Below are 13,781 nucleotides of genomic sequence, written 5' to 3' on the forward strand. Positions count from 1 at the left end.
CGAGCTTGACCTGCTCATCAAGACAAATCAGAGAGCCCCCATATGGGCAAGAAGCCTAATTAAAACAGATAAATTTCACTTTGCTCTTCTAAACAGGTGTAGTTTTTGAGAATTGCCTGTAAATCATATATTGGTACATTGAATTCCACTTTACTATTAAAATTGTCTTTATTAAAAATGGGAACTGAAAGAATTAGAGAGATTTCTTTTGGGAAAATATTTGCTCCAAGATATAAGATCACATTTAAAGAATGAAGCCAATCTTCAGAAATCAGACTCTTGATAATAATAGTCACGATGCTTTCATATCTGTTGCCATGTTTGGCCCTCTTATTATTGAGGTGCTGAGGAGAAAGGAGAGGTCTAAGGTATGTGGCTTGTGACTTGCCTAAGATCACATACCTTGGCAGTGGTAAAGCTGTTTCTAGGCAAACTGTACTCAGGGCAGGAGGCTCTGGGAATATTCCTTAGGCCCTGGGCTTTGACAGTTGATCTGTGACTGCTGTGAATCCCAGCCAGTTTGGCAGAAGTATTTCATCAAGTTCTATTGGCTATGAGGGGCTCCCATGAACTTCCCAGGGTGGAGGTGATATTGCCAAGCCCAAGGTCAAGAGGACAAATTTGGTTAGCTGTGAAGGAACTGCCGCAATGGGACTACAGTCTTTGCTCAGGCTCCATCCAATCCTCAATGTCTTCTGCTGTTTCTGGACATCTCTACCTCATTCCCACAAGTAAACACATTCTGCAGCTTAACCCAGCCTGCCCTAGAATCTGGGCCTCACTTTGCTTCTCCTGGTGGAAAGCCAAGAACACATTGATGCCCATTTAACTTACTACCATCTGAAGATGATTCTGGGAAACAGTTGGTTCCTTTTATGTGTTTATTAACTATTAAGCTCCTACTGTGGGCTAGACCTTGCAGTAGGCACATGCAAAATTACTATCAGCTGGTGTCAAAGCAGGAAGACTTTCAGATGGTATCAAAAACCACAACCAAAACTAACCTAAAAACCAAGTCACCTGAAATCTACATGTAAATGTCTCCACTTGCTCCTCCTAACTTTACGCCTTCAAGTCTGCCTTGGTAATTCAATTTAAACCAGACTTATCTGGTAGAGCTGGTTTGTTAGGAAGGCACAGTAAGTATGGTACAATTCACTTTACCATAAATCACCTTCTGAGAGTCTGGGACTTGCCAGGGCCTTTCCATTGGACTACTTTTACCTATCCAGAAAAAAATCCTCGTTATTTGGTTAGAAGCAATCATAATGTACAAAATAAACACAAAATATTAATGCACATTACCAGAGCTTATTTTCCTAACACAATATCAGCTTTAAGAAAAAAAAGCAAAGTGGCATTTTAAGTATACAGGGTATAATGGGTTAAATAGATATTTGGTTTTATCATTTCTCTGCCTCCATTGCAAAACATCATATGCTGTATCCTTTGGATCCACAGATGGTATGGTTTGACCCACCTTAGTTTGAACTTACGTTTTAAGAGTTGTGAAAATCTTGTGCAACTCCTCTTGCCTTTTCTCAATCTTTGACTTGACAACTGATATACAGGCAGAGCGAGATGAGAGATGTGCCAGTCCCCAGCACAAAGCAAGTGAAATGGGTGGACCTCATGCACTCACTATCAACAGCTCTGCCATCATCTTATTGCTTTTTAATGTAGCTTAAAGTTGGCTCCTTGGTTGCTCATGTTCACATTTCCTAACCCTTTGTGGTCATTGCTAACTTTCCTAATGGAATTCATTGATCTGGGCTCAAGGCTGGGGAAGATAGAAATCAACCAGATAAAAATCTTACAGGGATTGTGCTGGGACAAATGGTTTTTGTTGGGTCTTGGTGGAATTGAAGGTTCCCTTAAACTGAGTTGTTAGGCACTGTGTATTGAGATAGTTCCACCATTGGTGAACTCTACTGGGCATATTTTCTGCACTTTCTTGCGCATTGTAGTTTGGTTTACTGTTTGGATTTGGTACTCTCAACTTACATTTGTTTAGTTGTCGTTTACCGAAGGCATTACCAATTTGGTTTCTCTTTATCTTCCACAGTGGAAGAGTTCCATGTCTTTATGTGCTATTCAGGAGGACAAAATCCACTCCATTACTTCTGTATTACATCTAGTATAGCTTACCATGTCACCCACCTTGGGCGCCAGTTTGGTACGTGTATGTATTTTATTTTACAACCCTTAATCCAGTCTCCAGAGCTTGTTGGTCTCAGGGCTGGAGTCCTGGCTTCACCATTTGCTAACTGTGTGATGATGTACAAGTTACTTAACCTCTCTAGGCCTCAGTTTTCTCATATCTAAGATGAAGATAAGAATAGCACCTAGCTCTTGAGGTTGTTTTGAAAGTTAAATGTGGTAATTTATATAAACTACTTAGCATGGCATCTGGCACACAGTCAGATCTCTGCAAACGTTAGATATTATTATTAACCACTATTCGAGTTAACTACTCCTCAGAAAGTGGTTACAAGGTTCAGTAACAAGGAACATTTTCCAGGGTCAGGCTAAATTGCGACCTAGGCCATTGAAACTCTTGGCCATGAAATCATAATCATGTATTGTAATAAGCAATAGAATATGTGGCTCTGACATTAGACTAACATCCCTTCAATATAGGGACCTTGGGCAAATTAACCTCTTTCTGACTCAGTTTCTTCTTTTAAAAAACAAGCATGATAATAGCAGCCACTTCATAATATCGTGATGAGGAGCAAATGAGTTAATGCATGTAAAATGTTTAAGCTATTTACAAATATTACCCATTATTGAAAACATCAGAGTGTGCCACCTGCTAAGTAAGTGCTTCTGGCGAGATAAAGTTAGAGTATTTCAAATTGGATTGTCATAAAAAATTTGGAAAATTTGGAAGCTAAAACTCTTGCTTTCATTTCCTACTACCTCAATTCTCTGTATTCTGAATTTGCTCCCTGTATCCCCCTAAAATTGCAAAAGCCAATCATCAAGTTATATCCAATGCCCACTATGCCTCATCTTCTAGGGGAAACAAGAATTTTAGAGGTCAGGTAACCTAACACCATCAATTCTCAAAAGAGGAAGCTGAGGCCAAGAGAAATCCTGTGAATTTCTCACAGTTCATTTGTGACAGACCAAGAATTACCCATTTTACTGGGTTGTTATTTATTAAGTGACAGTGAATCTATATCTCTTTTGACAAGTGAGGGGGGGGCATGGAATTCGGCATGTGGTTGGTGTAAGAACTCCTCTCTCTCCTCTTTAACCTTGCTTAATAAGGCCCTGGCACAGTTGATATTTTAAGAGGGCTGCTCTGTTTTCCCAGAGGGACCTAAGCGCGGTGACCCTCTGTAGCATGCAGACCTTGTTTCCTGAGGGGTAATGTTTCCCTTGCCTGTGACTTGCCTCTTGGGGGCTGTGTTCTGATTTTCCTGCTGAGCCACTTGTTGCCTTGGGCTGGCTGCCATGCTTGGCAGTTTTTAGCGAGGGCTCTGATAGATGCCAGGAGGTGAGGAGAAGGGCTCTGGGTGGACTCGATCATTGGACAAGCAGACTTAGTGATGGATGAGCCTTCCCCTGAGGAAGTTTTGGATCAGAAAAGTCCAACTGATAAGTTTTTCCAGAATTTAGTAACCCAGAAGCAGTGCCGAAAGAATCTTACCTCTCTTGTGGCTTTTTGTATTGATTTTAAAAGAAATTCTCAGAGGCAGTTCCACATTTTACTGGAAGCACAGCTACATCTACAATAGACTTAGATATATGTGACGTGAATTGCTTTAGAAATAACATTTGAGGAGACGGGTGAGAGGAAGGAAGAGAGGGTCTTAAAAAATATCCCTATCAAAACATTTTCTTTCTTCTAAGTATTGAAAAGACACAATATAACCCTTTCTTCTTTCAAATGATCTCATGGCTATTTATTGAGGGGAAATACCAAATGTTTATTATTTTTTTTGAAGAAGCTTCTTCGGTCCTGATGATTCATGTTGATATCATTTTCCTCCTGACTACAGAGGCTGTGAGACAAAGCTACACCTCAAGTGATATGCCAGGGTCAGAACAATTCCCGTCCTGAAGGAGGGTGTGCGACCTTCTTTATCCCTCCTTCACAGACGTCCTTGGGCCCTTGAGACGGATGTGAGTGAGTTTTTCAGTCCTCATGCAAAACAACCATCTAAACATAACAGATGACATCAGCTTGGGCTTTTCAATTCCTGGATGGCAGCAGCGTGTTAATCCAGCCTTCATCCTGGATTTCATAAACTAAAACAAGAGAGCCTGGCAGGAGGACAGCGCTGCTGCTGGGTTAAGGAAATTGATGACGGGAAAGCATGCGGGCAACCCAGTGTATAAAACTCATAAACGTGTAGGCAGAGAGGCTCAGCTACCAGTTTGGACGGCTGCTTCCCACCAGCAAAGACCATGAAGGGGGAGCTGAGCCGGAGGCAGCTTGGAAACATGAAGAGCATCTTGCTACTGACGACGCTCCTCGTGCCTGCACACCTGGTGGCCGCCTGGAGCAATAATTATGCGGTGGATTGCCCTCAACACTGTGACAGCAGTGAGTGCAAAAGCAGCCCGCGCTGCAAGAGGACAGTGCTCGACGACTGTGGCTGCTGCCGGGTGTGCGCTGCAGGGCGGGGAGAAACTTGCTACCGCACAGTCTCAGGCATGGATGGCATGAAGTGTGGCCCGGGGCTGAGGTGTCAGCCTTCTAATGGGGAGGATCCTTTTGGTGAAGAGTTTGGTATCTGCAAAGGTAAAGAGTGATCCCCTACCTCTCCCCTCCCGCGGCACGCTGAGAGCTTTTAGCCAGCTTGGGAAGTGAGGTGGCTTTGCTCCTCAAGAGTAAGAGGGAAAAGGCAGGTGGATTCTTGACAAGGCACTACACAGGTATTGTCAAGGTTAGAGACAGAAGGATAGCTGCAAGTAGCAACTGAAACCAGTGTGCAGGAAGGCACAGAAAGAAATGTGGCATTTTACTCGTTGCCTTAGGAGATCGCAAAAAGAAAGTTGCAATGGAAGATTTTGTTGGCTCCTTTTCTGGAAAACTTTAGAAACTTGACAGATAATCTGTTAAGGATGGCTTAGGTGCTCTCTCCTCTGCGAGGCAGCGATTACAAAGGTCTGCATGAGATAACCTCTTGGAATGGCTTCTAGCCCCCAGATTTAGTGATTCTTTGATCTTGAAAGGGTCCACAGGATGGAGGGCCACTCTCAAGATCAAATATTTCTGATAAACACAAATGCACTTTATGGAATAGAGTGAGCTTAAGTCATCTAACAAAATAACTCATTCTTCAAAGAGGGTCCCCTGAAGCATAAAACTAACCTCATCTGACTTTATAAAGGTTTTGGTCATCTGGAAAAATAGCAGATGGTGTTAAGACAAGGAAAAATAACAATAAAGAAAAATAAAAACTGGAAGTCTGTGAAGAATGAGGTTGACCACTAGTACACTTAAAGAAAAACTTAGGTTGGAATTTTAGCTAAATAATGTAGTTAAGTATTTGTAGAAATTGTTTTAAACATAGGAACTGTAGTTTAAAATATTTAACATTTTAAAAATGTTTAGAATAAAAAGAATGATGATTTAAAAATACTCTACCTATAGATATCTCATGATCTTATTATGAAGAGCTATTATTAAGAAGCAACACATGCTATAACCCCATCCATCAGTTGTATAATACAAGGAAGTTTTCTAAATTATAAAAAGGACTGAGAAATTTCTAAATAATAATTATGTTTTATGTATTTAATACATTTTTTATGAATGATATTTATCCAGTATTGTGCTAATTTCATTAATTCTCCTACTTCTTAGACATATAATGTGTAAATTAATCATCTTTTAGTTTGCAAGACATACAAAATTAAAAAAACAAATTCTTAAAGTATCAGGAGAATTTTATTTTTTGCTCAGTTTATTTTTGTTTATATACAATCAGAAATAGAAAACTGAGGAAATATTTTGTTTGGTGAACACATATGCATGTTTCTTTCAACTGAATAGGATCCATATATTTTGTAAATTATGGGGCTTATTGACTAAGAAAACAGTACTTCATATAAGGAAATTAGGTGATACTTATGATACTTATGATATAGCGCATATATGCAGTGGATTGCTTTTTCTCTTGGCATAATATGCCTTTGTACATGTGATGGTAAATGTACATTACATATGGGCAAAGAAACAAGCGGTGTGGCATCTGGAGTCTTTAGCACTGTAGTATTCTACTGAATGATCAAGATACTAAAAAGATATTTAAGATTGCTCTTTTTGGCTTTCTTCAGGTTGCTGATGAATCTAGTTTTAAATATTTTTCTCTCTGCTGGAAATAGGAGACTTTGTGAGCCTTAGTAACTCGAGATAGAGATAATACATGTTGCCATTGTCTCCCTTCTTCAGCTTTTTCAAAGAACATCCACATGAAAACTGTAAACTTCAGCTGCATATCCAAATGTCTTCTAAATATTCAGATGTCTGTGAACATCTTGCCTGGATTAACAATCAGCAGCCAACACATATTTAACGAGCACTTACTATCTGCCCAGCACTGTTCAGTACATCAGGGGATACATTAAAAGTATCTCTGGGAATTTGGCTAAAGTTTTAGTTTTCAGTATCACTGCAGGCACAGTCAAATCCCAATCCTGTGTGCTTTTCTGGAAGAGGCCTTTTCAGGATCCCTTTTTAAGATCTCTTCTTCCCAGCAAAGAGAACAGTGTTCAAAACCAGATTCCTCTGTGATCTGAACCACATTGAAAAGAGCACTCTTAGATCTCTTTTAAAAAAAGATATCTCATTGATGATCTACTTGGTCAGTCAGTGGAGTATTGACTGCTAGAGACTCAGATGGCTCACAATTTGTTCTTTACCCACCTGTGATTGTACGTTTACAAGGTATTTTCACAACAAGAGAATATTCTATATCTATTCTGCTGGCTTTTAAAGGTTGGTTAGTCTACTGAGATGCTGTTTATTCTAAAAACAGCATTTTAAATAATTTTATGTATTTTAAATAAATGACTTTGCCCTCTTTATTTCGATGTAGGATGTTTTGGCATAAGTGTGAGCACTGGAGCTCTAAAAGCGTCTAGTTCTTGGTAGGTGTACAAACCTTCAGGGTGTATCAGCCCTGAGCTTTCTTGCTCATTTAGCATCTTGCATGTTAGCCTTGCAGAGGATTTTACTAGTGAGCCCTCTTAACTACTGAGGGAGTCAGGCAAGTTGTATGACATGCCGTTTGGACAAATAAGGAACTTGATGGGGGTTGGAGCAGATGGAGGATTGATTGCTTAATGGTGAGCTAGGATGATAGCTCTCTCACTGGTTAGTTTGAAGACCTTTCCTATACACTTAAAATAGTAAATTATCTGTGAATACAGTAGATTCAAAGATAGCAGCACATTTTTAAAACTCCTTGAGGAGCTGATGCATATATGTCTGTTCAATTTTTCACCTTCGCTGAGCTGTTTCAGAGGTCATCTGTGAGAATTTATTGGTATCTAAGCAGAACATCACCGGAATGAAGACTGGTCCAAGGAGACTGGCTGTGTATAGCTGTCTTCAACTTAACTTTACATCATGACGCTAAGCCACTAAGCCTGAGGCATCCATTATCTGGTCTTAATGTGTGATTTCATATTTATGACTCAAAGTTTCAACTTTCAAATCCTGGGTTTGGAGAATTGGATTTTATTTTACATTCAAGTTTCATGAGGTTGGTTCAAATTGTAAGGCTATGCACACAGGGCTGTTAGGATGGAGACGTATTTACAACAAACAGCGCCCTCTCCAACCTTTCGTTTGTCCCCAGACTGTCCCTACGGCACCTTCGGGATGGATTGCAGAGAGACCTGCAACTGCCAGTCAGGCATCTGTGACAGGGGGACGGGAAAATGCCTGAAATTCCCCTTTTTCCAATATTCAGTAACCAAGTCTTCCAACAGATTTTTTTCTCTCACAGGTAAGCACTGATTCTGGTATAAGCATTGGAACAATAGCCTCATTTCAGTGTGAATAACTTAGAAAATATCTGTGAGTAGAATAAGATGTGGATTGGAATGATTTTATTTCCTTTGCTTTACTCAGGGGAACGGTGGGTGGTAGCTGAGTTTGGTTGCTGTTGCTGTTTTCTAAAAAGAGCCCATCAACAATTTTGAGGTTTATATATAATTTATCATAAAGTTTACCTAGTTTAAATATGATTTATAGGAGGATAAATATGATTGATTACCAAAAATCTGTAATAAAAAATAACCAACTGAGAAATACAAAGTTCTTTAAATTCTTCAGTGATCTGTTTTATATATTTACTAGACAAAACTATTTATCTCCCAACTTCACATAGAAAAAGTACTGTGAGGAATTTATTGGATAAGCTTTAAGAGCCAAGATAGAAAATATAGAACATTTGTTTTTTTAACCAAATGAAAACGTTTAAATGGAATAATTCCAAGTGTGTGTTTTTATGGATTTTGGAGAGGATAAGAAATAGTATCTGTGATTGAAATTTTGGAAATGAATGAAACTGTAGTGATATTCATGTGGTGCTTGTTAGTCCATGTGTATTTCTTACACAGGTGTTAGAATGTGACAAATGCACAACCTATGAGATGGTGCTATGTACATATTTGTTTATTTTGTTGAATAGATGGCTAGTACAGGAGAGTTCCATTAAACTGAAAGTAGCTCATTTAAAGCAACATGCATCACTTAAAGTTCAGGCCTCCATTGCACAGAATGGTGACTGCAATGAGTAATTATTGTATATTTCAAAATTGGTAAAAGAATAAATTTTAAATGTTACCATCACAAAAAAATAAGTATGTGAGGTGATGGTTATGCTACTTAGTTTGATTTCATCATTCCACAGTGGAAATATATATAAATCATATTGTATCCCAAATATATACAATTTTTGTCAATTAAAAACTATATTTTAAATTATAAAAAATAAACAAATAAATAATAACCCCAACATGTAGTCACAGAGACTGCTAGTATCAACACACTATATACATTTTTTCCCACCACAACTATAAATAACAATTCAAGTCCATTATTGTTTAGTTTCTGTTTTTGGTCTTTTGCACTTCAAATTAATAAAATATAAACTATTTGGCAAAGGTACTTTTTTTCTAATTTTACCTCTTTCTTATGTACGGATCAACTAAACATGTTACAATGAAGGGGAAATGTTATGCTTTTAAGTGAATTATTAGTTTTAAGTATGGTGATGCCCATAACAATACTTACATTATAGGTTACACAAAAATATTTCCACATCAAAATTAGGCACTGAGATTCTTATCAGAAATATTTGAAAAAAGCAGTCAGTTTTCTCTCTTTTCTGACCTAGGGCATTTCCTTTCATTAGCTAAAGGTGCAACCAGCAAAAGATGATTATTAGTGTGATCTTGGTAAACCTTAGTCGGGTCCAGGATGGAGAGCAGAATACCCTAAGGACCTCTTGGAAAGGTCCTTTGTAGTCTAGGGGCCTCTGTAGTCTACATATGTCTTTGAGACTACATGAGACTTCCAGGTTCATGCGCTGGAGTTTACAGGATAAGGCTTAGGCTTCACTTCTGACACAGACTTCACATCACCTCTGCACAAACCTGTTTGGGCCCAGCCTTTGAGAGCAGGCTAAATGGCTGCAAGCTTCGCCAGCACTAGGACCCCCAGAACACGAGCTTGTCTTCTCCACTTTTCCATCTGCTGGCTACAGCACTCTTGTCAAATGTGCTTTCTGTCCCCAGTGTTCCACGTGGCGTTTTTTTTTGGCAGTGAGCTTCCTAAGTTGGGAATTCACAAGTAACTTTTTGTGCAGGAGTGTCTTGGGGGAGTAGGATCTGGAATGTTTCATGGACTTACATATAGTCGTCTGCTGGGCCACACTAATCTTCTTAAAGTGTTCCATATCAGAATGTGCAATGCCAAAGCAAGCACACCTCACTACTCCTAGAAGTAGAAAATTTCATTTTAGCAAATTTCAAATATTATAAACTTTTTTCATATGTAGAGTGAGAAGTGTCTTTATGAAAGTTCTACCCATTGGTCTGCCTTTTGCCTTCCAGATGCAGCAAAAGTTAATCTGTCTTTCATACCAGTTAGTGTAAGAATCTAACTTGAGACCTGTTTGTACAACATTTGCCTATTCCATAAGTATTTATTAAGTGCCTACTGTGTGGCAAGCACTGTCCTAAGTGCTGGAGATATAGCAGTGAGCAAAATAAAGTCTCTACCTTTGTGAAACTGGAATTCTAGTGGTGGAGTGAGATAATACAGGGGAAAAAGAGACAAATGCATGTAGAAGATAATGTCAGGTGATGATAGGTATACAAAGAGAAGTAATTCAAGGGGTGCTATTGCATATAGAGGTGCTCACTGATACAGAGCAGTGAATACAGTTAGCATGGAATCTTAAATTGATTAAAGATTTCATTGTAAATTCCATGTAAAACAAAATAAAGCAAAACTGTGCTGTCTTTGAGCTGTAGACGTTTGGATATGATTTGTATTCTGTCTACTTTCAGAGCATGACATGACATCTGGAGATGGCAATGTTGTGAGAGAAGAAGCTGTGAAAGAGAACGTTGCCGGGTCTCCCATAATGAGGAAATGGTTAAATCCACGCTGATCCCAGCTGCAATTTCTGAGAGAAGGCTCTATTTTTGTGATTGTTCAACACACAGCCAACATTTTAGGAACTTTCTAGATTATAGCATAAGGATATGTAATTTCTGAAGACCAAATATGATGCATGGTGGATCCAGAAAACAAAAAGTAGGCTACTTACAATCTGTAACATCCATATGACTGAACACTTCTATGTATTTGTTAAATTTTTGAATGCATATAGATTTGTTAAATGTGTGTGTATAGTAGCACTGAAGAACTAAAAATGCAATTTAGGTAATTTTACATGGAGACAGGTCAACCAAGAGGAAGCTAGGCAAGGCTGAAGACCACAGTGAGCCCATTAGTTCTTTGACTTTGATGTACATTAACGTTGGGATAGGGAATGAAGAGTTAAGAGCAGGAGAAGGTGGGGAGGGGGTGGGAGTGGGAAGTATAATATTTAGCCCTTCCTTGGTAGGTAGCTTCTGTAGAATTTAATTGTACTTTTTTTTTTTTTTTTTTTTTTTTTTTTTTACTTTGGGAAAAGTCAAAATAAAACAACCAGAAAACCCCTGAAGGAAGTAAAGTGTTTGAAGCTTATGGAAATTTGAGTAACAAACAGCTTTGAATTGAGGGCAATTTCAAAAGGCTGCGGATGTAGCTCCCAGGTTACCTGTATCTGAAGGATGGTTCTGGGGCAGGGGAAACACATATACTTCCATAAATGGCTTTAACGTATGCCACGTCAGAGATAAATCTAAGAAGTATTTTACCCACTGGTGGTTTGTGTGTGTATGAAGGTAAATATTTATATATTTTTATAAACAAATGTATTAGTGCAAGTCATCCTCCCTACCCATATTTATCATCCTCTTGAGGAAAGAAATCTAGTATTATTTGTTTAAAATGGTTAGAATAAAGCTATGACTCTAAGATTTTCAAACATCTGAGGCATGATAAATTTATTATCAGTAACTTTAGTAATAATAACCGTAGTAAGCGTAAGAGAAACCTAGAAAAATAGAGTCACTCGGGATTTCAAAAATGTCAAAAAATGAGCTACAGAGGGTCTTTATTTAAACAGAAGTGCCATGACTTAGGTGAATTTTCAATTTAAAGTAGAAAATAACTTTTTAGGAGGTTTGGAAAAGAAGAGTCAATTTTCAGCAGAAAACGTGTCAACTTTAAAATATAGTTTATTTTCATATTTTTTTCTTTCAAACTTGGTTGATAAGTGGAATTAGGAGTATATTTGAAAGAATCTTAGCACAAACAGGACTATTGTACTAAATGTCGTCAGGAAATATTTCAGAAGTATTTTATTTGAAGTGAAGAACTTATTTAAGAATGATTTCAGTATTTACCTGTATTTTATGGTTGAAGTTGGCCAACAGATTGTGAATGTGCGTGGGAAGGCCTTTGAATGTAAAGCTGCACGAGCTGTTAGGTTTTGTTTTAAAAGGACAAGTTTATTATTGTTCAATAAAAAGAACAAGATACAGCTTCTCTGTGTTGATTTGTGATTTTGTTAAATTGCTAAGTTATTTTAACAATTCATTCTATAAATAAGAACTCTCATGCATATTAAAGGACAAGTTCTTCAACAGAATTTTCTGCTCTGGATAAGCTTCTTCTATCAAAACTGGGGGTCAGGATATTTGCTTCTCTGCCTCACATTTTTGATCTACTCATTTTTTAGAGCTTCCTAAAAGTAGGTCCCAATATATTAACTCATTCTGCAAAACAACAACAAAAGGTAAACACTACTGTTGGCATCATTAGTTAGCTGCAGAGCTAAGGCTTGAAATAACCATTTCTATTTTGCTACCTGGATGGCTCTTGAGGTCCTAGACTTAGAGCATTTTTCCTTCTTTGTTTTTTAATATCTTCCTGGATTTTGACATTTTCAATGGTAGAAACTTTGCCATTAAACAGCTACTGAGTGCTCCTTTGCACTCTTCCATATTTTGTGAGGAAACCCCTTATAATTAAATCTCAATCAGTTGTTAGCTGTTTGACTGAAGATTACAGCTCTAGAAACATTGAACAACTTTTACTTTTATCATTTTAGGTTTCTCACTCATGCTCCCACTCATAATTAATACTAGCATTTTATTTTCATATATTTTCTAATATTTTTGAAGGTGGTTACTTTTTAGAAAACATAGCCAAAGACAAACCTTTCGGTACCTATGGAAGAAAAGATTATTTTACAACTTTGAAGCTTGAGTATTGTATTCAAGAACAGTATACATTCATTCAGCCTTGTGGGCAAATTATGAAAACATTTTAGGTGAATTGATAAAAATGCTAAAAAAAAGTCTATATAAGAAAAAATCCTGTTTGCTCGAATTAATATATTTTGTAAGATGGTAGGAAAATTGGGTGTGAATGAGACACAAAGTTACCTGAATGCCAGATATTTACATTTTTATTAACTGAAAATCTCCACTTTCGCGTACGTGCGAGAAAGTTTGAGGCTACTCTGTTAGGGAGTGAGGTTATTTAAAGATCTGCCCTCTTGGTTTGAAGCCCGGGCCACAGTCCAAATTCTTTTTTGAGGAAGTGTGGAACAAGAGCTAGACTGGAGCGGGACTGGCCTCTGTTTCGGGCTCTGCAGTAACCACCTGTGTGACCATGGGCAATAAAATCAGATGAAAGTGGGCCCATTTGCTCTGAGTGGCAGGCATGTTTTCTAACTGCCCAGCTTCATGGTACTGGGGGCTCTTCCTGGTTTTCACCCCAAAAGCTAGGACCTGTCTATCCCAAATTGCTCTGCAGTCTTACAACTAATCTTCATAGAAGTGGTCTCCAAAATCTTTGGATCTGTACACCCGACTGCATATTTTGCGAGTGTAAAATTTTTTTGAGCATGTAATTTCAAACTATATACACACTATCGTATTAATATATTGTGTTCATTATAAAACATACACTCAAACTAAACATTTTTTAAATGAAGAGATAAGAGATATAAATAGAAGTTTTGAAATGTTTTTCCCACACTTTAATGGACCATTCCAGAAAACACTTGGGAAACAAGAAAATTCCATAGATCAATGGGCCCAATCTCACTTGATATTGGAGAGAAACTAAGCTGAGGCACAATAAATATTTCTAGAATGAATGGATGCTTGGATGAATGAATGGG

The 13,781-nt window shown here is 38.0% G+C and overlaps 1 protein-coding gene across 2 annotated transcripts; it reads left to right on the plus strand.

Moving 5' to 3' along the window:
- The first annotated feature begins 4,385 nt into the window (after positions 1-4,385).
- ESM1 (endothelial cell specific molecule 1) lies at positions 4,386-12,131 on the plus strand. 2 transcript variants are annotated; one of them, XM_023210442.1, is made up of 3 exons: positions 4,386-4,756; positions 7,824-7,973; positions 10,546-12,131. In XM_023210442.1, the coding sequence occupies exons 1-3, from the start codon at positions 4,420-4,422 to the stop codon at positions 10,647-10,649; spliced, it is 591 nt and encodes a 196-aa protein (XP_023066210.1). In that variant the 5' UTR covers positions 4,386-4,419; the 3' UTR covers positions 10,650-12,131. The 2 variants fall into 2 exon arrangements, with proteins under 2 accessions (XP_023066210.1, XP_023066211.1); XM_023210443.1 differs by lacking the exon at positions 7,824-7,973.
- Positions 12,132-13,781: the final 1,650 nt, after the last annotated feature.

Source organism: Piliocolobus tephrosceles, chromosome 4, assembly GCF_002776525.5.
Source record: "Piliocolobus tephrosceles isolate RC106 chromosome 4, ASM277652v3, whole genome shotgun sequence".
Taxonomy (NCBI): domain Eukaryota; kingdom Metazoa; phylum Chordata; class Mammalia; order Primates; family Cercopithecidae; genus Piliocolobus; species Piliocolobus tephrosceles.

What these genes read in the sequence shown, in the direction of transcription:
- ESM1 (XM_023210442.1), top strand. Translation starts at nt 4,420, where the DNA reads ATGAAGGGGGAGCTGAGCCGGAGGCAGCTTGGAAACATGAAGAGCATC. An exon ending in AGAGTTTGGTATCTGCAAAG is followed by an intron (nt 4,757 to 7,823) that starts GTAAAGAGTGAT and finishes GTTTGTCCCCAG; the next exon opens with ACTGTCCCTACGGCACCTTC. An exon ending in CAGATTTTTTTCTCTCACAG is followed by an intron (nt 7,974 to 10,545) that starts GTAAGCACTGAT and finishes GTCTACTTTCAG; the next exon opens with AGCATGACATGACATCTGGA.